This window comes from Lethenteron reissneri, chromosome 14 (genome assembly GCF_015708825.2).
Source record: "Lethenteron reissneri isolate LAM-NWPU_2019-01 chromosome 14, ASM1570882v1, whole genome shotgun sequence".
NCBI lineage: Eukaryota > Metazoa > Chordata > Hyperoartia > Petromyzontiformes > Petromyzontidae > Lethenteron > Lethenteron reissneri.
In genome coordinates, this window is record NC_083792.1 from 10,388,748 (window position 1) to 10,413,311 (window position 24,564).

At 44.8% G+C, this 24,564-nt stretch overlaps 2 protein-coding genes across 6 annotated transcripts in view; one reads left to right on the plus strand and one right to left on the minus strand.

Annotated features, from left to right (window-relative positions):
- The first annotated feature begins 428 nt into the window (after positions 1-428).
- Positions 429-6,223, plus strand: CALM2 (calmodulin 2). Of its 2 annotated transcripts, none has more exons than XM_061551505.1 (6): positions 429-622; positions 3,143-3,173; positions 3,304-3,447; positions 4,318-4,424; positions 4,927-5,062; positions 5,486-6,223. In XM_061551505.1, exons 1-6 carry the CDS (start codon positions 620-622, stop codon positions 5,512-5,514), a joined length of 450 nt encoding a protein of 149 aa, XP_061407489.1. In that variant the 5' UTR covers positions 429-619; the 3' UTR covers positions 5,515-6,223. The 2 variants fall into 2 exon arrangements, with proteins under 2 accessions (XP_061407489.1, XP_061407487.1); XM_061551503.1 differs by lacking the exon at positions 429-622 and adding an exon at positions 1,847-1,959.
- A 12,536-nt stretch (positions 6,224-18,759) lies between these two features.
- The window catches only part of LOC133342380 (tetratricopeptide repeat protein 7B-like), a 122,749-nt gene continuing 116,944 nt past the window's right edge, over positions 18,760-24,564 (minus strand). For all 4 annotated transcript variants that reach the window (XM_061551509.1, XM_061551507.1, XM_061551508.1 and 1 more), the window contains one exon: positions 18,760-21,276. In XM_061551509.1, the coding sequence (XP_061407493.1) occupies positions 21,055-21,276 (222 nt within the window). In that variant the 3' untranslated portion in view covers positions 18,760-21,054. The remainder of the gene's footprint in view (positions 21,277-24,564) is intronic.

The window sequence follows — 24,564 nt, forward strand, 5'->3', positions numbered from 1 at the left end:
TAGCCCTCGATCGCGTTATAACCGGCGCGTGGTGAAACGCGCGCCCCGGCGGCCACTCGGGCTCTCACGTAGCGCGCTTTTTGCCGCGCAAAAACAAAAAAATCAACCCCTCCCTGCCCACCAATTCACCACTTTCTCTCGTCACTTGGTCGTCGGTACCATTACCACTCTTCGACTCGGTACCAGGTGGGGTGGCCCTGTGGCCCACCACGCTAAGACTGCACGCGCGCGCCCTCGGTGGTGGCAGTCGCAGCAGCAGCAGCCGCGGAAGGATATCAAACGCTGGGCTGGGCTGGAGCTGTGGTGGGTTTGGTGGCAGCAAGCGAGAGAGAACGGTGGGTGGCGCACGAGAGAGACCTCGGGCGGAGCTGAACGAGCCATCGGAGAGGGAGGGAGGGAGTGAGAGAGGCGAGGCAGGGAGGAGGAGGAGGGGACGAGAATCGACAACTCTCGCGTTCGTGTGGCCGCGGCGACAGCAGTAGCAGCAGTAAGCCCGAGAGCAGCAAGCGGCAGTAGCAGCAGGGCAGCATTAGCAGCATCAGCAAGAGCAGTAGTCGTCGTTTCTAGCAAGCGGCAACAACAGCAGCAGCAGTAGCGAGCCAGATACTGCAGCAGCAGCATGGTAAGAGGCTGCGGATACCCACACCGCCGCCATTCATTTCTATTGCCACGAACAACTACTATATTACATATACATATATGGTGTGGTGTATGAAACGTTCTTGTTTGCTTGTGGTTTTTTTTCTTTAAGTCGGTGCCGTTTTAACATTTTAAAGTTCGTGTGTGTGTGGGTTTTTTTTTCGGGGTTTAATTTGTTTGCTGAATGGTTTTTTTAGGTTGTACTTCGACGTGAGAGCGTGTTGGGATTATTATTTTTTACTTGAGGTTCATATACGATACTGTGTTGGTGGTTATCGATCACGATGCTTGTTGCATCGGCGCAATTGCCATCGCTCGCTCGCTCGGATATTAACACGATTCGTGTAGTACGATGTTGCAGTGTGTGTTCGTGTGTAAACGCAGCGTGTGCGTATATATTCTTACAGTACGTGGTTGCGTTTTGGTTAGATAGTATTTTATTTATTAAGCCACGACCCTTTTTTAAAAAAAAAACCGTACGTTGACGTAATTGCGATCGGGCGTTTTTTCTCCCTCTTGTGCCCTGTTTAATGCAACAAATGACGGTAACGTTAAAATGCAGGGGGAGGAACGTCAATGATACTGTTTTAAAAGTAAATTATATTTGGGAGATGGAAAACTGAACGGCAAATTTCATCTTCACCGCTCCGATTTTGAGACAACCCAAAAAAACCACTTGATGATGGCGCTCCGTGAACGCGGACGAGCGCAATTGCAAAAAAAAATTGATACTAAAAGTGATAAAATTACAACAAATATCTATTAAAAATATATAAATACGTGGACGTTAATGGCTCTGTAAATCAAGTGACACGAATTCATTACGCTTTCAAATTGGATGCGCCACCTGGCCCGTTGCCAAGCCTGTGGACAAGCCCTCTCTCCCTATCGAATGTGGGCCCAAAATTGAGGGCCTCCTGGCCCTGAACCAAGGAATCTGTTATCTGCCAGAGCGGGCCAGCACGCACTTAATAAAATCTTCAAGCAACCAAAAAAAACGAAGCCCCAAGAGTTATTAGATAAATTCATTAACCTAATGCAAGCCCACCTCCACGCCCAGCCACCACCACGCCTGCCAGTCTGAGCCCCCACAGCACGTATGCATTGCAGTGCCTCGGGTCGTTATGAAGCCACCTTTTGGGGATTTTTTTTTAGTTCTTTTGTTTTTTTTGGGGTTTTTGGGATCGGCAAAGTCTAAAGTGAGCCTTATTATAACAAGTAATATTATTAAACATTTCTAAGTCATAACGAACTGCCATGCTTTGTTGCTACTGTCACCCCGATTTCCCACTTTGCATAAAAATTAAGGACACCACAAGCGTAAGTTGTAACCGTTGTTTGTCAGTGTGGTGTTGCAAGCTGCATGCCTTTATTTGGCTTACTTAAAAATAAAACTTAATTCTGGTTATTGCGGGCGGTGATTGATTTGCAACGCTCAATTCTATTTTCAAGGCACCCTTGTTGCTTCTGGGATGGGAAGGGTTTTACTGGTTCCAAGTACCACGTTTCCATGGACTTATGTAAACGAAACCGTGAATTAAAAACAATAAATGACAAGCTAAAGTTTAATTGACAGAATTGCAAAGCACTTATGCGTCATATAATGCTGTCAAAAAGTTAATTATTTAAATGAAAGATACGTGTTTTGTACAGCAGGTATGGGGGCATGTAACTCGGCTATGAAGCCCTTTCCTGCCATTGAGAAAAAATTGCTTTCGTATGTGTGCGTTTGTGCGTCTGGCCGCTGTTCCTAAAAGCTACTCATTTTAACCCATGGATACCATCTACTGTATACCCTCGTATAAACAACACTTCTTGAGTACAAAGAGCACTGAAGCACAGTTCAGTGTGCATGCCACGATGCCTTTGCCTTGACCGAATTAATTACATTCACATTAGTAGTCGCCGAGTATCGAATTTCATTGCAACTCAGAAAGGAAATTGAATAGAATGGTATGTGCAGGTTCCAATGCAAAGTACAGTATTGTGCAGCGAGATATCTATCAGGATACAGCAGCAGGCTGCTATTTTATGTGAATGCTTCACCATAGAGGGCTACTCTGTCTTGCCGTGCATCATACGCAGCCTAATTTACTGGTTGATTGTCCCTAAAGTTGCTTTGCTTGTTGTGTTGTGCCGTACTGTGTGCGCCTCAATGGTAATACATTGCCACACTTTCACATCTCTCAGGGCAAATTGCAACAGAATAACTTCAAAACTGTCATTTTAGTTTTTCGCTTAAGTTGAGTTAATAATTAACTTGTTGAAGAACGTTTAGCTGAATAATTTGTTCTAATCATTCACACAGTAATGACGGTACTTGGGTTTTATTTAGTACACAGTAGTTTGATGTGGCTTAAATGTGAATTTTACAGCACGACAACACGGTTAACGCTATTCTCAAAAGACTCAAGTAAATTGTCAATTGCAGTTAAATACCAAATTAAATTACGTCGAAAGTTTATACTTGGAGTAAGCCTATGTTTGTTCATCTCTCCTTCAGGCAGACCAACTCACTGAGGAGCAGATTGCTGGTAAGTTTTCAGTTTTGCCTCCGATACTTTTGTAGTTAAAATTGGTAAATATCACAAACAAACCCCACCCCTGCAGTCACAACACCCATTCCACTCTGAAGCGATGGCATGGCCACCTTGTTGTCGACAGAGTTCAAGGAGGCGTTCTCCTTGTTCGACAAAGACGGCGATGGCACCATCACCACCAAGGAGTTGGGTACCGTAATGAGGTCGCTGGGACAGAACCCTACGGAGGCAGAGCTGCAGGACATGATCAACGAGGTGGACGCTGATGGTACAGAACCCTGGGCTGGGCCCAGCCCACCACCCTCCCCCCTGGGCCCCCCCCTCTCACCTTTGAGCTGCCTTGCCCTGCGAACACTGGCCATACGATTTACCCATATACTTGGTGTTTACCATGCACCATTGAGGAAATGGTACTGTTTATTAGTCCAGTTTTTCGTATTTATGTTTGTGTAATTATCTTGTTTATACTTCTTTCCACTTTGTTTACCGTAATTTACATTTTAAATGTACTGTTACATTTCAAACATTAGGTGTTGAAGTTTATTTACGTAATATTTTCAAATAAAAGATACTGCAAAAAAAAAGAGACATTCCACATGGTCGAAAATCAATAACCGTGTGTGGGCGTGGTGACTTTCCTGAGCAAAACACGCCTCGTTTCGTCCCCAGATGCCCCGCCAGCGATAGTGTAGATGGCACGTGGACAACCACATAATGGGGCCTGGTTTGAGCAGAGCTCGTAACTAACCCCGGCTGGTCTGAAGCTGCTAATTAGTACCCTGAGAAACCTTTTACAAAGTAACCTTGCCCGGCAAGCCCTCACTGCCATTCCTTTCTGCCACCCTGCGGGTCTGTAGTTTGAACAATGTCATGTTGCAGACTGCAGGTCAATAACAACAATTATTGACTCCCATTTTCACATGCAGGGTAAAAAGCGTGGGGTTATTGCACACCTCGACCACCTGTTTGTGTTTTTTCAGTTCCCGATTGTTTTGAATGTAGACCGTTGTTCTGCACATGCCCTTTTGCCACCAGTGTTGCACAGGAGCAAAATGTCAAGTGGAGAAGCAAATGCTTGAAGGCAGAAGGCACCACATTTTAAGATGAAATGCAGTCTAACTCGGCTTTGTGTTCGCAGGCAATGGAACTATTGACTTCCCAGAGTTTCTCACGATGATGGCGAGAAAGATGAAGGACACAGACAGCGAGGAGGAGATCCGAGAGGCCTTCAGAGTATTCGACAAGGTCTGCACAGTGGGGTTAAGTGGGGTTGTCTGGGTTTAATGTTAACATGCTGTTTTGTTGGTCTGCTGATTCAGCTGCTCTGGTTTCCAAGGTATAAATCCTGATTACTGTAATAATCGTGGTTTCATGGGGCATGGTAATCTTGAGCCAAAAGTAATTGTAAACCTCCTGTAGGTAACGTTAAGCTTTGTAAAAATTAGCAGTATGAAATACATTTCAAGGCAGCCCGATTTATAAATGGTAGACTGAGCTTTGTAGACGAGCCGAGACATCCTCTGACCTAAGATTACATTTCGTGTTCATTAAAATGATTGCGAATATTATTCAGAATTGAATAGCGGTTAATTAAATGGGACATTTTGGAGAAATAGATTTGCTGGACAGTCAACAGTTTGGCACATAATCAATAACATTCTCTCAGATTGGCACTAACGGATGTTGCCGAGCATTGCACGTCTCTGCGAGCGCAAATGTGAGGTTACCTGTGTGCACCCGGGCACAGGATGGAAATGGCTACATCAGCGCAGCAGAGCTGCGTCACGTGATGACGAACCTCGGGGAGAAACTAACAGACGAGGAGGTTGACGAGATGATCCGGGAAGCCGACATCGATGGGGACGGGCAGGTCAACTACGAAGGCAAGTTGGGCATACACACCACTAACAGCAGCAACACCATTTGTTGAAAATTGACGTAAGCGTGTGTACATCCATAAAATGAGAATGTGCACATCACTTCTCCTTTGCCCTCCCCCCCTCCCAAATTGTTTCAGAGTCGATATAGTCACTTGTCATGATCCGTTACGCAAATCTTGCGCATATTAGCATGTCTCTTTTTCGGCCGCACGTGTTGGAAACTGTACACAGCCTGGGAATGCACTGTAGTTGCATCATGAACCTGCGAAGCGTGGGATATTTTTGACACGTCCACCAAGTTCGCTTGGTCAGCTAGCAGCCCAGGAGGCTTCTGAAATCTGACAGCAGAGCCCCCCTTATAGTGACTACCCACATTTTAAACATCGCAGTCCATTAATTTGAAGCCTATTTTGCTTTATCTTACAGAGTTCGTGCAAATGATGACGGCCAAGTGAAGTTGTACAGTGTCTTACTGCATCCGTACGGAGCTTTGTTATTATAGTTTTGTTAGTTTTCTTTAATTCTTCATTTTGTGTTTTTAATAATTATTATAGCATATTAGATTTCAAGTGTATACAGCACAGTTTGGTGACATTTCCCCCCATTTAAGGTGAACATGTATAAATTCAAAAGCCTGGCCTTTGTTGAGTATCAGGATATCATTTAACCCACAGAAAATGTATGAGCTTCTTCGAAAGGTTTTCCAATTGAAGAAGAGGCAACATTTTAGCATTACATAAAAAGGGTTATGTAACTCGGTAGGCTGTAAATGTTACATGTAACTGTGTAAGCAGCAAGTGGGGGTTCCTTGACTTTTATAAGCAAGATTTTTTGCCATTGATTTATCAGAATGAGGTACTGCATTCAAAAAAAGATCATAAATACAGTCTGTTGTTACTCTCGTATCCGCATACTGTACTGTATTGCACTATTGCAAATCTGATATCCTTTCAAGGTACTCTACTACAGACAGATGAAATAAAAGAAACCCTTCACGTACTGTAATGTTATGTAACCTATTGGTATGTTGCATTTTGTACTGCTAACGTACCACATAATCCTTTCATGTAAGTTATGTTGGACTGTAGCATGCAAGAATAAATAACAAAACCCATTCCATGTTGTACATGTCAGATCTTTCCTCAATAAAAAAATGAACCAAAATGCAATGATTGTCTTGGAGTAAGTGTGAATGCTGTAGGGAATAGTTTGGTAAATGTGAGCCTGTCAAGCTAAGGGTAAGTGGCAAATGGGTTACCACATGTTTTAGTGCTAAAAATAGTTGCACATGACCCACATCCCTCTAGATGTCATGGGGCAAAACATGAATAAACCTTGGCTGTAATCAAACCTGCTCAAGACATTCCTTAAGAATGTGGGCCCCTGGTATCGTCTTACAGCAGACCCCACCACACCTTATATGTCAGTCGATGTCGTCATACCAATGTGAAAATGTCTGAAAATGTGATCTAGTAACCTGCACAGTGGTTATGTTGCTACTGTGGCCATGCAGGTTAGGACTTTTCTCTTGAAGTGACGGTACACTACATTTAGATTGTGTGTAATGGAGTCTCGGATGAGGCAACTGCGATTGCTTAGGAGATGCAAGGACCGGCCTCCGCATGGCTCTTGACACCTGTGGAGATGTCCCTTGGAGGTCGCTTAAAATGGGACACTGTTCATGGAACTTGCATTTTCTTCATCTGGCACGAGAATCTGGTGACACATCGCGACTGCTGGCTTCAAACGAGCGCTCGCGCTGAGTTTTGACAAAATGTCTGACTCGCAACGAAAGCCCACGTAGGGATTTTAAACGTTCCACTAATTCCCTGCGCACTCAACACTAAAGAGAACATTTTTTGGCGCCGATCCAAAGTTGGGAACATTAGTTGACCCCATTCCACTGCAGTTCAAGCTTCGATAGACTACTTTGCCTTTACGTGCGTATGAAAAAAAACCGAACCGGGTTTCCTTTAATGCATCACTTACAGCAGATGTCTTGTATGACACCTGACACCATGGCACCGGAGGCGGCATGACCACATCGATAACAATACAGTGATACTGTATAAGTCCCCTGATGTTGACATCTCTTTTTGCTTTGCTCCATTTAGCTGTCACACTTCATTGTTTTCTATAGAACGGGTGTTTGTTTTTGCAGGCGTGCTGAAAACCACTACTACAACAACACCATGTATGCCAAGCAATTGTAATGCTCACTGTACATGCAAACGCTTAGTTGAAACCACTTTTCATTTTCATATGCAAAAATGTACTTTGCAAAAGACATACATGAAAATGCAAAGAAAAACCTGCATCAGAGATGTATACAAGGCTTTCTAGCTCTGATGGTGTGTAGTATGTTGTGCAATTTATTGTTACTGTAGTGTGCCTGGAAGCATTTTAGCATGTGCAGTTTTGCCAACATATTTCAGTCCTTAGTAATTGGTCTAATGCATCTCTCTTTTGGCATCATTATTACACAATACTCCAGTGGGCTTGGGCTTTAACCACTCTTTAACAGTTTAGTGCTGATTCAAATAGGTAAATTTACAAATTATAAATATTCACAAGATTACATTGCTATGTAGTAGGCCGTAACAGTGACGTGTTTGGCTGCCCTTGAATGTTTTCACTGTTGGGTTATATTGCATTGCTCTGTTGAATATAACAACATGTTCCTTAAGGAGATAACACTTTTATTTCAGCAAAAAAAATAAGTTCGAAGTCAGTGATCAAGGCTCGGCATGCAATATTTAAGATATAACATTTAAGTCGTGTGTGTCCAATCCTGTTCAATAGTACAAACTTGGTAGTGTACTCAAGAACAAACTCAAACGTAGTTTTTTTTTTTATTTAAAGCTTTCGTGACTGCAGGGATTCATATTCTTGGTTCTTTCGGTAAAGTCACGTAGAAGGGAAATAATAAAGTAATACAAATAAAACTAAAATTCTCACGACGTTTTGACTGAAACACAAGCAATCATCATCAGGTGTGGATTTCATTATCAGGTGTGGATTTCACACCTGATGATTGCTTGTGTTGCAGTTGAAACGTGAGAATTTTTATTGTTTAATATTTTTATTATTTCCCTTCTACTTGACTTTACCGAAAGAACCAAGAATATCAAACGTAGTTGTTATGCAAGTGCCATTTGTTTTGTAATTGGTTGAAAGGCGTGTCTTTCATTTCCGAGAAACATCCATGCAACAGAGCCAAAGCAGACAAGTACAATGTCAGCTTACGCATAGTGTTCCATTTCTTGAGATGGGGTTATCTTCCCAGGTGCATATCCCAAATAAAGACAAATTAAAGTACCCCATGCAACCCCAGCATTGCCTGTCTGGCAGTCTCAACATGGGTGTATTTGTACCCTGCTAGATGAGTAATTTTACTTCCTGCAATTCAGCCTCCCACTACCGTTCATTCTTCCCTTTTGGAAACGGGAACACAATCACATCGCCTCTAACTTCAGTGGTTAACACAGATGCTGTTCAACTCTTTTTAAAACATATTTCCTGAGCTCACCAGGTGCCTCCCAAGAGTTTAAAACGCCGAGCTGGCACTGCTGAGATCCTGGCTTTGTATCCACGCAGCCAACTGGAATGAAAGCGGGTGCTCGAGTGGATTTAGTTGATGGTCTCGGTTCCGGTGACCAATTACTGCAACCCCCACATCACACACAATTTGGTTGTACACTGAATTTGGCTAAATTCCAGCATCGAGAATAAAAACAAAATTCTGTTTGACCATCATGTGAAAAACATGACCCAGTGGCCGAGTAGGTGTTAAAGTCCAGCTCCCGAACTATGGAGAACACTGATCGCCTTGAAGGGATCTCAGCTACCTTTGATACGTGTGATGTTCTCTAACACGGTTCTACTGCCCTACCAGGGATACAAATGGATACTTCATCTCATAGCATGACACTGACAGCAAAATTTAGATAATGTGGGGGGGCAAATGATCAAAAAAAGTATTTCCTTCCTTGTAAAGCAAACAGGTCATTAGTAATGTAATAACAAAAATGGAACCAACCCAATGCGAGGGAGGAGCCTTTTCCAGCATGAAAGGATCTCAATGTAGCGACAAGGATTCCTCTTTGAGGCCCCACAATATGCAGAATCGTGCACGGGTGTTTATTGTTTCCCTGGGTAACCACTTGCAAGTGCCCGTGCGAGAATATCTAATTTCCTCCTCCTCGTCCGAGCGCTCCCTTTTTAAATAAAAGTACTCCTCGTGCCCCGGGGTAAATGAGCGCGCTCGCATGAATAATTAAGGGCATTAGGCAAGTGGCCTTCTAACGCTTCTTATTGATATTTATCAACGGGCCTTGTGACACCGACCACTATAAACGCTGGAGCACAAAAGCCGAAAACATTTACTTGGCCCGCGGGTTGTTTAAAATATCAATAAACATCACGGGAGGTTACTCAACAGTGTCCAGATAATCATTAAATGCGTTTACTTGAAAACTGGACCTGGAATGGCTATTTACGCGTTGGCGATGGATACAGGCCGTGTCACGTATTGTGTTTCAGAGAGGGCTTGCGGTAACAATGATACACGTTGTCATGGCAAGTGGTTCGAGATAATCTTTTACGCATACACTTTGGTGAGTAATAGTCAATTAGTCTCGCACCCACGCAGAGGCCCTTTCAATTTTACGTGGCCAGATCCGAGTTGTCGTGGGCTGGCGTGTGTGTCCACTAGCAAGCCACAAGCCAGTTCTAAAGGTTGTCCTTCCACGAGTACGTTGGGCAGGCAAATAAAAACAAAATATGTAGAATCGTGCTAAAGCCCCTTTTGTCAATGCACTGCCAAATAAGGGCCATCATCTGTGCCACCAGATTGATGGCGATTGTTTGAACAGAGGTCTCGCCGGTCAGAGTGTGGAGTGGTGAGGGAGGAGGCCACGAGTAGGTCCGATATCGTCACTTGTTGGCCGTGGCCGGGAATTGAACAGAGAGGGAGACATGTTGGGTTGGGGGGGGGGGTCATAGCAACGTGTGCTAACAACTTTTGTGTATTTTATAAATTCACACAGTGTGTACGATGGAACCGTGGGGCGCTGTGGGTTAACGCGCCGTGTCCCGCCACCTTGGTTCGCGATTCCCGACATCGGTACAGAATGATATCTGAACCGGTCCTGATCCCCACCACCCCTTTATCAACCTGAACTGCCCCAGTGAGGTGGTGAAGTATGGTCAAACAATCCCCACAACTGACAATATGGGGAGGCCCTTCAAGGCCTTCGGCCACTAGTGAAATAGCGAAATGCAAAATCTCCACTAATGATGCTATTTTTAAATACACAATCGTACGTATACCATAATATATCATCAATAGTATTGTGAGAAAGAAACCCCAGTATGGTGGTAGAATATACGATGTTATATCACATCTGTATACGCTAAATAATACTCAAAACACATGCGTACCACAGGCGACATGCCATTAATCACCTAAAGGCACTTTGCTGGTATATGCACCTGCTAGTATCCAGGATAGTCCACGTGCACTGTAAATGCAAATCATTTATTCCATATCAGAGCCAGGAAGCTTATCTCTTTCTCACAGCTTGTGCGAGCAAGAGAGGAGGGGTTCCCTGCCCAATCAGACACAAACACAACGCAGTCGCGATTGTTACTGTGGCTTCCTGGAAATCGTTGAATACTCAACATTTTTTTTTCGCACCCAACATACGTAAGAGAGCTGAGAGAAGTTGATTTTTTTTTGTACGCAGCACAGACAGGAATGACAATATTTAGAATTCTTTCCGAAGCTATAGTGCGTCAACTTGGCACGTAAAGGCCGGCAAGGGTGCGATTTGAGATGACAACATTGTTTCGGGGCAATATACAGCGTGCAATTGTGGGTGCAATAATTATAACAACGTCACAGATCTTTGTCAAGTCGCTGCTGCGTTTAAGGCCGGTTTTTTGTGTCCATACTTCACCACGCTGGTCGGTGAGGACTGGTAAGAGGTGGGAATCACTCGCCACTGATGTGAGCCGTGGCCGGTAATTTAATCCAGATAGTTTAGCTCAATACAGTGTGCTAACCATTGTGCCACCGCTCCCCCCCCCCCCCCACCAATTCTGGAATACAGTATAATAATGCACTCATGCTCTTTGATTCTTTCGGTAAATGCACTCATGTTTTATAGTGAAAGCAAACAGTTGGGGGCACGAGCTTCATCTGTGTTTTGCACATAGTCAAACAACATAATCTGCACCAATTACTGTACGGGCAAACTGCTCGACTAACACAGGCTTCGTAGCAGCTGCAAAACTTAAGCACGAAAAAAACCCACGGCAATTTATTTCGATAAAAAACCATAGTAGCAAGTCTCGTTTATTTTGGTATTTTAGTCCTGACAGCGTGTTCATTTAGAACTAACCTCATGAGTTGTCAGAAATCATCAACGCATAGCATATCACTGGAATTACAGATGCACTGAAATATATACTTCTGTAATTAAATCCACGAGGGCGGCAGGCAGGTATCAACCCTCTTTATTTATCTTCGTGGATTTCATTACACGTCTTTGACAACGCCCTTTCTTTTTGCCACCCGGTCCTTTGAAAGAAAAACTGCGACCCATTGGGTGATAACAACACCCCCGTGGTCATACAATGAACCCCATATGATCACAAAATCAACGTTTCGCAAACGAGCAACCTCAATGCACAACGCACCGGTGATGTTTGCATCTTCAATGTCGTGGACATGTTTTTGGGGAATGCATATCCAGGCATGCATATTGGTATGTGTCGTGACTGCCACGCCTATCTGAGGCCATGACAGGATTTTCTTCATTTTTTTCTTTGAAAGAATTAATCTGTGGCAAAGGCTCACCACAAAAAGCATCTTTGTCACAGTGAAATGTCACTCGGAGTGATGTTAAGACACCCGCAATGCTGATCAATCGTTACAATAAAAATGTAGGCTGAGCGACTATTCATCCCACAACCAGGCAGTTTGCAGGTTCTCCCAAAGGCTCAGTCAGCATCAGCATCATCATCGTCGCTGCCACCGTCATCCACGTCGCATACAAAACCCGCACGCAGCGAGCTGCAAACAGTATTTCATAAACACAAGGCGCACAGGCTAAAGATAGTCTGAGAGCATTACAAGCCTCCCCTGAGAAAGGGATCGGCAGGAAGGTGGGATGCTGTTGACTCATCATTCCCCCAAGCACACAAGTCATTGTTGCTGCCACTTGTGCACGTATAACATCCATCCACGATGGAGACGCTGAATCTTAACAGAGGGCTTCCATCGGCCACGATCAATCTTCTGCGCTAAACTGTGCGTCAACTCCAATGGCCAAACACACCTGATGCATTTATTTACTGCGTTCGCAAAACGTTCGGGTAACGGAGGCTTGCTACTCGGAGCGCCCCGTGCATTTAAGAAATATGTCACCGACAATTTAATGAATGTTTCATACATGCGATCGTTGAACAAAAAATTGTGCTACGTGATAAACCATGCCACGCCGAAGTAAGCCGTGCCGATTTACTGGGCAATTTATGTTTTAGTAGCTTTTAAACATATGTTTTTATTATGTCAAGAGCTATTGGATAACATGTGTTATGATCACGAGTCACCTTCGATTAGCACGGTTGGCTATGTACGGTGCGAAATAAGTTCAACATACATACATAGTCAATCCACTGCTTTGACATGTTTAAGATATTTATTTTTTGAAAGTTCAAAATGTTTCTCTCTCTCTCTCTCTCGGGACTGTACTGTACATTTAGGCAAGGGCTTAATCACTACATTCCAAACTGCAACAGAAGCATGAAAAAAAATAACCGCAGCATAACAACAAAAAATTCCACACCGGCCAACTCACTGCCCCCCCAGTTTCCAGAGCACAAAACACCCCACGCCGGTGCCAGACCGCGGTGAATAACCACAGTGGTGGCTCGACGGGCTGTACAGCCAGGGCATCAGCAGAAGGACAGATATATAACAAATATATATCTACAGTATCTTAGGCGAAAGCGGCAAGCTGCACTTACAGCCAGTACACGAGCATTACCGGGGGCACTGGGAAAAAAATGCCTCGCACTGTTGAGGAACCCCTCCAGCTGGATGCCACTGCAGCAAAGCGAGGGTTTGAGCTGACCTCTCAGGTAAAGGTCAGCTGAGTCCATCATCATCATCAGTGAGCCATGATCAATCCACTGCTGGATGAAGGCTTTCCCAACCCGTCACCATTTCTCACAGTCCCATAATGCAACAATCCACCGAGCAACTACACACGAGCCGATTTCACAGCTCCATCTGTCGTAGTGAACGGTAAAGTAAAAACGGATTTGCGGGAAAGCCGAGAATAGTTTCGTACAGGATAGGCCGACGTTTGGCAAAAGAATGTAGCCATTTTTCATAGCGGTTCGTGGCCATACATTGAGGTGAAAACCTACCCCCCCCCTCCCACACTATTCTAAGGGAGACACGGCTCACACGCACACAGGCAAGGGTCGGTGGATCACGTGGAGATTCATGAAACTCTCAAACCGGCTGCAGGTCTGCGAGAAGGCCAGCAAAGGGTGGTGGTGCGGCGAATTGGGGGACTTTGGTCACATTGCAAAGGACTCCAACATTCAAACTGAATACCGACCAGCCGGCAGGACAGAATGAACGCCTCACCTTCACTTAAAATATGGTTTAATTGTTGAGTGCTAGACAAAACCTCGTCCCTATGTGGACGCATATATTGTGCACCTCCCGTTGGGACGCACGTTTGTTTATGCGACGCATCTGATGTCTCAGTAAAATTGGGCAGCGAGGGCTAAAAATAAACTAAAATAAAAAAAGGCACTCAAATTAAACATTGTGTAATTAATTAAAACTCTTTTTAAAAGTGTCGTAAAAGGTTCATGAAATGTTCCAATCATACTAAGCTGTACCCAGCATAACGTACGCCGATCCAACAGATCTTAAATAAAGAATCACACTTTTTTTGTAAACTTATATTTTCCAATAGAAGATGTATCTAAAGATAGACAAGACAGATATAAGATGGATACAACACAAAGACGATATCAATGAAAAGAGATATAAAAGATAAGAATAAAATGTCACTATTAAATTAAATGTTTACAAATATATACATCGTCTTCGAAGCTGAAGCAGACGATCAAGGGAACGGAAGCCAGCCGAGTTGTTACAGACATCGTTCGCCTTTTTATAATAAATGAAGATCTAAATGGAAGTTGAACCCTGGAATGCAACGCCAAGTGGCTAATGTTCATGACGCTTCCATCAACCCCACGAACCCAAAATTCAATGGCCAACAACACTGTACTGCAACTTATCTTTTGACACAAATTAGTTGATTTCGTAATACCTGTTGATCGTTGCAGCGTTTGTCCGTTACTCAATAGCTACTGGTAGGCTATTGTTTATATGCAAATTGAAGCAAATGTTCACCAGTTTTTGTTTTACATTTAAATGTTATCTAGCCACGGTGTAAAGTTCAGTCTCTTATCCACTATCTGTTTTTTCCTCTCTCGGTTATGAGGAAGCGTGATAGCACGCAAGGTCACCTATTGTGCATTTTTTCCTGCAAAGGCAGCGTTATTGGTGAACATGTTGAATTTTCTACTTTTGCACCATTGCCAATGCAGTTTGACCAAATAATGTCCTTAAAAATAAATTGGCTTAACATCCCAAAGGAAGATCCAAACTGAAACAATATCACGAGATGGATTTCCCTAAAAAAGAACAAATGTACCACAGTGCAATTTAGATTTTTATCACGTATAAATGCGACTGCAATCTCTCCATACGCTACATAAGCACAAATAAATAAAAAAACATTACGATTGTTAATGTTCCGATGTAGCGAACGGAAACCTCACTCTTCCTCGCCAACTCACGAGACCGTTCCACGTTCGGACAAAAAATGCAAATAAATAATTACAATGAGAGCAGTGAGGTAACGTGAATAACCGTCAAAATGTATCTTGAGAAATGTTCTCAAGTTTGCGGAATGTGTGCGTTCACGGGCGCTATTACGCGGCCGTGCATCGAAGGTACTCGAAGGTTTGTGGTGTGAGACACTGGAGGTGTGAATGTGAAGGACTGCCTTTAAATTGTTGTTTTAGAGGCTTCAGCCAATTCTTTAATATTTTCCTTCAGCTATTCACGCAGGACAACCACTGCATGTCTATATAGTCAATTTGCAGAAAGTGTAGTGAATTTCTATAATGGAGCACTTGTTATCACAACTGTCGGGTGTTTGTGGATGTGAAATACGCTTATATTTCCAGCTTAGCGACACGTGATGCAATAAGGAATGCCAGATTTACACTGGCGCAATGGAGATTGTGAAACTGGCACATCAACGCCTGTCTGCTGCTTGTGTGCAACACAATTTTCATTTGCAAAATGTATTTTTTTTGTATCAAAAGAACGTATGCTCCCCCCATACGTACGAACTTTGTTTATTTAGTGGAAACCGGTTCTAACCAGACGATGACGTTCATATTGTACTACGAACCACGAGCTCAAGGTACATGTAAGAGGGTCAAAGGGCCCAAACGGTCACACACCCAACGGCGATAAATGTTATCACAATTGTGGGTTATTTGGAATTTGGACTCTGACACACGACAATTAACTGTTGCGTAAGATGTCACGAGCTCAGCTCATTAACCACCACCTAACGCCAAATGGCGTTCTATAATAATGCCCCAGAGTGGGACTCAAAACATCGATCCAATGCCAACACTCTCAGCGGAATTGCACACTAACTGTACGATCATTCACCTTCGCCCAGATTAGCTCACTCATTGCTTACCCAGTGTTGTGCCTTTCGGACCATCTTTTCATTGGGATATCTAACCTCGTTGAAAGCAACCGAGAGTTAAGACTTGTATCGGTTTCCCCATCTTTTTGGACGGACAGGGAAGTACTGTAGCCACTGCGATTTCTGTGCATGGCTAATCATTTGGGTTGACAGGACAGTGGGGCAGTCCTGAGGTTTTGGCCGCCACCTCTGAGACAAAGAGGTCATCGATTCCCAGCACGACACTGAGCTGCGGACACTGCGAGTGATGAGCTGATGTACGTGTGCCGTGCCACATGTGCCACACGTGTCACATTTGCTCAGCAATTGCACCCCATTTGGGTTCTCTCCAGCACGAAGGCATATAGCGGTTAAGTAAATAACCCCGATAAAATAACCTTAATCCGTTGCAGTGCTATCCTCACAAATAGCATCCTTCTCTTGCAGTTTAATTAATTCCAATTGCAGCGTTTGAGCAACGAGGTGCCTGCATGTGTTTATTTGAAATCCAGCCTGCGTGAAGCCACCCATTAGCATTGGAGCTAATTAAATTGAGCACGAGAACATCACGGATTTTTTTGCATTTTTTTTCTTCCATCGGTGCCTTCAGATGTGAATTGGCGCGCGGGCGTGCGGGCGGAGGGGACGATCCCATCACAAGAAACATCTCGAGTACACAAATCGGTCACGACAGACGCATCCGCCGACGCAATCCCGTTTGCATGCAGCGGCGCACACACACAAAAAACCGCGATGACGCCCACCCTCGGCTTGCATCACGACGCGGCCGAGAACGGAAACCCTTTCGCCTCGTTTCGACGAGCACCGGAGACTGCTCTCTGCCGGGCCCAGTGATGGTCTCGAAGCAGGAACGTGGTCCAAGTTCTGGGTCCACCCCTCCCCCCATGTTCTGTCAAGCCATGAATGAGGCTGTGGGCCAAACCCCACCCGGTTCCATCTTCCCACTCCCCTTCCTTACCCTGTGTGGCCTGGTGCTGGGATTAGAAGGTGATGCTCAACAAATGTGTGTTTCAACAAATGTCGAATGCAGGCAAAGAGTGAAACAATGGTGCAGGAACTCCCATGACCCAGCATGATTGTAAGCTAAAAATATTTTTTGTGTGAATTTCCACCAATTATTTCTCAACACCAACGCTGCTGAGAATTTAAACTATGCGAGTGACATCACGGCATGCGATTTACCTCCGAGTTGATCCCTGTGACTTGGTCCGGATGTATACGTATTTATACCCCTTTTCCACTGGCACACCCGAACTGAGCCAGCGTGGGACACTCATCGTGGTCTGGGTGGTTTTCCCACTGGAAATTTGCCGTGCCGCGTCAATAAACCAAAACGGAATACTCTGCTGGCCTCACAAGACACCGGGATCTGGCGTTGGGGGCAAGAAGCGACGAGGCGAATGAAATGATCATTGCATGCCGTGTCAATTGGCACCCAGCCGCGTGGCTCAGTGGAACAATGAAAAAAAAGGAAATATTCAAAGACAAAGCTTATTTTGAAAGAGAATACATTATAGATATACACCATCTTGATCATTATCAGCCCGTGATCATTCCCCTGCTGGATAAAAGCCTCAACTGTTGCACATCTCTCACGGTCATGCAATGTAAGAATGCACCACCTTGCACCTGCACACGAGACAATTTCATTGGACTTATTTTTTCTGGTTTGTTTGCTCCCTCAGTTGCCATCCTGTTAAAGTCTCGACCACCGGCCGTCACCCCTTCGACCCAGCCCCACTTTAGCTTGGAAGATATTATATAGTAGTAGCTTTTTACCCTTTAAACTGGTACAAAACGGACACCTTTATACAAGGCATCATGTTTGCAATAACCACAACACAAGCAGTCAAAATACAAACAAAAAGAAACAACTCTGATGATATGCAGGACAGTGCATATCATTATCAGAACAGTGCATATCATTATCAGAGTTGTTTATTTTTGTTTGTATTTTGACTGCTTGTGTTGTGGTTATTGCAAACATGATGCCTTGTATAAAGGTGTCAGTTTTGTACCAGTTTAAAGGGTAAAAACCTACTACTATATTTTGCCACTGGTAAAGGAGGTCTCATTGTGAAGATATTATATATTTATGGGTACTTATAATACCGTATGAACATTCAAATATCTAGATACTATATGAACTAAATGAAAAGCATCCCCCTCAGTGAAGTGATCTAAAAATAAGGCTGATGTGGCAGAGCGAAGTTGGACCATTATAAAGTGTATTTTTTTCTTTCTTACGAAACGCTCTAGAATACAAAATTAGCCTTCCCGACCACCATTCGATAGAGTCCATATTTTTAAGTTAATGATTATTAAACGGAATTATTTATCAAATAATGTTTCACAATTGGAGGTTAAAAGATCCCATGACGTCATTCACCATTGTGTGCCTGCGTCACGCTACAAATTTGCCAACCTGCAAATGACTAATTTAGGATTTTACGCCACAATTATCGCCACCTACTAGCAAACTAATGTCTGATTACAAGCCAGGTTTGCTGGGTAAAGGGCTCTCTTATTAAAAACTAATTAATATTATTGCAAAACACAATGCTGCACAATTAACCAACAACAGGAAGAACAAGATTCAAAACACTGCATACTGTATTGTGAATATATGCATCAATTTTTAGTGCAAAAATGAGGGGGGGGAAATGAATGATGTAAGCGTCAAAGGTGTACTTACGCAAATGTACCCTTAGTCTATTTCGCATTCGACTTAACGCTTTGGGGCTTTCCCAGTTGGAAGAGCGACATGATCCGACAAATACCGCTTGTGACGTCTGTTCCGTGTCCCACTCGTACAACGAACACAACACGAGAAGCGCTGGCTATTGACAGAGTAAATGAGAACGTCTTCCGTAACATTTGTTAGGTTAAAGTTTATTTTGATCGCAATCAAGAAATTAAATACATTAACTTTTGCTTTCAATTTAAAACACACAGGGATTCTCTTTTCTGTTCAAGGATGGATAATTGTAAGTGTTTTGTAGACTTCACAAATATATAGAACATAAAAGACTACGGAAAGTACAAAAACCCAGTGTGACTATCTCTTTAGCCTCCACTATATACAGGTTCCATATACTTTAATTTAACAAAATTCAACACGAAACTTTAAAGTTACATTTGCCCACTTGCGGCAGTGCCAAATATACAATTAAATCCTGAAAAGCAAAAACAGGCAATGAGCGATTAGATCTTCAAAAAGCTCATGTCGGATATTCACGACAACGCATTAAGGTTTAGCGCTAGCACAGATCCCTGCTTTATGGAAATAAAAAAAACCCGCTTGTGCCGAATCGCCATAGAACACCACCACCACCACCACAGCAGACGGATGACAGACTTTAAATCATTCAATTTGCACGCGACTCGGCACGTCCAAGCGTCTAACAGCTTTAACACGGTGGAATAAGTGAACCGGACACGTCACACTGGCAGGCAGTCCTTAGCTTGGAGAACACTGAAGTGGTAGACAGAGTGTAACTGATCAGGGTCGGGGTGAGGTTGGGGGGGCAGCAGTGGTGTAGTGGGGGGTGGGGGGGGTCTGGGCTCGTATAAGGTGAGCCGCCCTTGGGGACGGGCGATTGCGCGAGGAGAGCGCAAGTGCTCGCTTGTGCCGGCGCAGGCGGCGTTCGTAAACGGCACGTGCGTGACCCCCTTCCCCCCCCACCATGCTCACTTTTCACTGTCACAGTAGAAAGCGAAGGAAGCTCACCCTGGAGCGAGACGCCACCGATAGAGAAAGCCAACACCTCCAGGGGCAATTGGGCGATTCCCCCCCCCGCCACCCCCCCTTCCGACCGTCATTGTGCGGCAATTAGTGCGCCATCGGTCCTAGAAGGGGTACGTCAGACTAAAAGCAACAGGTTCAATGAGACGCCTTTGTCATCGCACCATCGTGCGCGCGCACGTGAGTGGCACGTTTATCGCCGAGCATCTTCGAGGTACTTAGCGAAGTGAATTTTCCGAAACTAAGCATCCGAAACGCTACGATCCCATCTCCAATAGCTTTGAAAGAAGTTGAGAGCAGATCCAAAACACAGGGCTGGAGGATTAGTAAAGTGAGTCGTATTACGAAGCACGGACTACTTTGGTTGTTCTGTTATCGCAGTCGCTGAATACAGGCCCAAAAGCCTAGAATACACAGCAGCCAGAAACGAAACAAATATATAAAAAAAACTCTTCACCAGTCAACTACTCCAGCATGATCAATGCCCCAACAGAGAAGATGGTACCTCAAGCTCAGGCGAGGGCAGAGAAATGGCTAAACCGTTCTCCAGCATCCTCTCTCAGGTAATGTGGATCCACCTTCAGAGCATCTTTCGTGGTGCTAATTCCTGCCGTCTATTAGGGAGAGCTCGTGCGGGAAATACTGGAGGCTCTCTCCGGCAACGTCAACCAACGGACAACCACACTGGGGTGGAGAGCCCCCTTTGGATGCCTCGAGCAGGAGGTTACGGTGGCACTGGCCAGGGTGGAATCGAAGACAAATCTCACCTGTCCTTGCCACCTGTGCGTAGGTTTACTGGGCCCAAAAAAAAATATACACAATAGCTGAAAGTGATCAGGACTGTATACTCAACCATAAGCCTTCTCCTGCCAAGCCTCCCCACGATTCGAGTATTTGTGTGGTGTATTCAGAACGTTAGCTCACCTGTCGAGATACCGCTTCTATGGTCCACCAGCTATTTTTATAAACAACAAAGAGCTTGGTCGCTACAACGCCTCACCTGCGTTTATTTAAGACACACAGTCTCCCACTGAGAGTGTGTGTCGGAAAGCGCACTCAGCGGGGCACACGAGGGAAATGACTTTGACGTCACAATATTGAAACACAAATTGGTCAACCTTACGTCACCGCGGTCTGTCGTCCCTTCGTCAAGACGAAATCTGCTAATCCAAGTCCTGTCGAAGGTTGACCGTCTTCTTCTACATTCGTATTTCTTCCCGGCGTAAAAGATCATTTTCAGTGCAACGTTTTTTATTTTACTGGAGCGGGAAAAAAACATAACCAAGCGTGGACGCGCGGATGCTAAAATCTGCTTTCAAGGATATTACGGAGCAGCAGCCTGGAAGTGGGGAAGATGGGGAGCAGGGGGAGAGCAGGCTGAGTTGCTGTGGGCGGGGAGCGTTTGGCGACACAGCCTCTCCTCACAGGCTGCGCGGGATGACCGTGAAAGGCACGGCGGGGCTGGTGGCCTCAAGCTCCAGGGCGGCGAGCAGACACTCGGTGGCGCCCTGGCTGTTGCCCTGCGCCTGCAGCACCTCGCCCAGGCTGTTCCAGGCCTCGTGCGCCGTCGAGTTGACGCGCACGGCGTCGCGCAGAACTTTCTCCGCCAGCCCGCCGCGCCCCAGCCTCTGCAGCACCAGACCCTGCCGCAGACAACACGGCCAAGAGAGGAAGGGGGGGGGGGGAGGGGGGGTCAACTCAGAGACGAAAGCAGAAAATTTCGAGGACCGTAACCCTTTTGTTAGAATCTATGCCGTTCGTTACCATCGTCGTAACGATGCATCGATTGATCATACTCGGATTCGTTGTGATTCAAACTGTATGCAAATCATATGAGATTTGTACGTCTTTACATTCGCGCTCACGAAGCGTGAACACAACTGCACAGAGTAGGCAGAGCAAACGAGTGAGGACACGAACGAGACGTTATTGGATAGAATGCCTACCGCGAATTGCGACGATTCACCGAATCGCCCGTGTGGATGAATAAATTAAGATCGACTTATGACAATAAAAAAAGCATAGAATTAATCAGATATCACCTCCTAGATATATTTTCTGTTGTAAGACAGCGTCGATGATGATGGCGGCGAGTGTCTTTTTGGGAATCGGCTGGCACATCAATGCCAACACAATCCCTGAAGTTGTCTGAATATTTCATGAGCCTCTGGCAGCTTTGGTTAAAGGGGGGACCTCAGCTTGCTCAGCGCCAGGGCTTAATACCCCCACATCAAGCATGCTGAAAAGATGCAGTCGCTGTTAAGTTTAAACTTAACCGTGGCGCCTTTTGCATGCCAGAGAAATAACTGGTTCAGTGAAATGTTTTTTTACCAAACCGTGCATGTACAATGGAATGGAAACAACTTCATGGTCAAAATGCGGAAAAAAATAATCTCCCGCAAGGAAAATTTTTACATTTCCGAAACATTTTGCTGACAATGGTCGCAATAAATTAGTTTAATTTACTCTCATTTAAAAGCAGGTACGGTATCGACTTTACAAGTTACAGCAGGCCATCGGCACATGATGGCTCTCTAATCTTGCTAATGATTCATCAATATTTTAAACCAGATTCAGTGGCTCCTTTGCTACGGTCTCACTCCTGCAGTTGATAGATGTCTGTCGCACTCACTCACTGCATCCTGTCCAAACACGTTCTCTTGTGCACTCTCTGGTCTTAAATTAAAATATATTGCTTCTCAACTCGCAGATGGCAATGAGGTGGCATATTTCACTCCGTTTAATGTATTTACTCACCTTCCATTTCAGGTCAAACCCTCTCAATAAACTGAACTTGCAAGTTGGTAAAAAGGAATTTACGTTTGCCGATTTTTTAGGTGTGATCATCCATCTACTAGTTTGGGTTCTCGAATTACAAGCGAACCACCAGATAAATGAGAATGAACACATTCATATGGTCTTGAGTTGCTGCCTGCATAACAGGACAAGGTGTTGCCTTTGACAAAGTCTCTCGGCACTACCAGACAACAGTCTTATGCAAACCGCCAAATTTCTTAAGAGGCAAATAGATCAACTCCAGGGCCATCCTGCTGTTATCTAAAAAAAAAAACACTTATATAATCCGTGCCATTTGGGCGGCATGCGGATCACGGTAAATTGCCATCATCACGCCACGAGCCAAAAAACAAGGAGGAAGGGACGAGGATTGAAAGCGGGACGAGACGCTGGGGCAATCACGGGCCTGAAAAATGGTTCCGTGCGTGGCAGGTGGCAGGATGTGCCACGGCGCAGCAGACGGCGCTTAAACTGGGGCGACTCGCAGCCAGGCACGCAGATGCGCCGAGGGGTCAGACGTGGCTGGACAGGGGGCAGGTGGCACCACAAGCCAATGGCTGCCTTTTAAAGGTGACTTTCTGCCGTTTTGTTTCCATGTAAATCTCTTCCCACCAGACCGCACGAGGACTGTCGGTGTGTGTGTGTGTGTTTGTTTTTTACGTGGACAACAAAATGAGCTTCATGGCCAGTGCTACGCAATTCATGCGAAAACTGGCTCTGCGACAACCACGCTCTCCCCTAATCTACCACACCTTACAGTCCATCTACACTAAAAATTAACGACTCGGCAAGGCAATGACACGAGGACGATTACGTGCATCAGATATTGCGACGTGGTTGCAGGTCCAATTATCAATGAAGTAACTCTAGCCCTGACCCCCATCCAGTGTCGTGTTCGGTGGTGGGCTCAGAATCAGACAATTAACAAGTTTCCATGATCAACAGACCCAAGCAGCTGTGCCAGGCTGCTCTTGTGGTTCAGCTCCTATCTTGCTCCAACGCTTCCGAGAGCTGTGAGCCTCCGTGACCTCAGCCACTCCATTGCCCCCACCCGCTGCTGCTGCCCCTTTCCCTTCATGGCAGCGGGGGGGGGGGGGGGGCTATCATAGGTGATCTTTTTTCGTCTCACAGACAGGAAAAAAAATGTTTTTCAAAATAAAAAAAAACAATGTTCCGCTGTGTCCTGAATTTGACCTCCGTGAGAGATGCCACTGACCACGTGTCTGTTTCTGTGTTGACACCATGACGTCACGAGTGTTTGTGAGGGTGGCTTTATACAGGCTGCTGTGGGAATCTTGCAGCAAGCCTACTACTTACATGCCTGCTTTGTGATCTCGGGCCAGCACGCTGCCCCGTTGGTGGTGCGGACGTGGCAAAAGCTTTTCCTTCGGAAAAAAACCGAAAAAATCTACTCCTGCTCCTATTTGCTCTCGCACATTGGAGATGCTGAGATTCTCTGCGGAATCCACAAAGTGTGGCAGTGGCCGTGGCCAACTTGACCGAGCACAAATAGATTGTCTCAAAGTTAAATAAAAAGAATGTTACCCTGGTAAACAATCCGTGTGAAGCTTTTCTAAAATAAATAACTTAGATAAATAAACACAGGAAAATAAACTGCAGCCTTAAGCAGCTCATCTGCTCAGTTGACTAACCAGCCAACGGGAAGATGGCCACCGTTTTTATCGCGCGTCCTTCCTCCTGCTCCTCTTCTCCCCTCGGGGTGAGGGAGTCAAGTGACGAATGTTTCCTCAGCCTCAACGTACCTTAGTTCCGGATCCCCACCACAAATTGTTCTACTTTACATTGTATGTCATTTTAATGTTGACTCTGTTGCTGGCCTGGTCCTTGGCATTGCCTCCTGGCCCTTGCCTGACCTCCCTTGAGGGCTCTCCCTGGGTCTGCCTTGAAGGGATATTTTTTTATCCCTCCAGTGGAAATGTGCGCATTGTTTAAAATTTTTGAAGCAAGGCACTTTGATGGCGCTACGGTGTTTAAGCACCATGTATAAATGTACATCCTTATATCCTCATCGCTTACATAGTAAACAGTTAAATAAAGGAACACAAATAAACTATCCGAAGTAGATACACGGAAATTAACGTCACAAAATTAGCCGACGAGAATTAATGACAATA

Coding starts and splice junctions, on each gene's coding strand:
- CALM2 (XM_061551503.1), top strand. CDS start 1,897: ATGCTTTGTTGCTACTGTCACCCCGATTTCCCACTTTGCATAAAAATT. Junction 1,960..3,142: donor AAATTAAGGACACCACAAGC/GTAAGTTGTAAC, acceptor TCTCTCCTTCAG/GCAGACCAACTCACTGAGGA. Junction 4,425..4,926: donor CCTTCAGAGTATTCGACAAG/GTCTGCACAGTG, acceptor ACCCGGGCACAG/GATGGAAATGGCTACATCAG.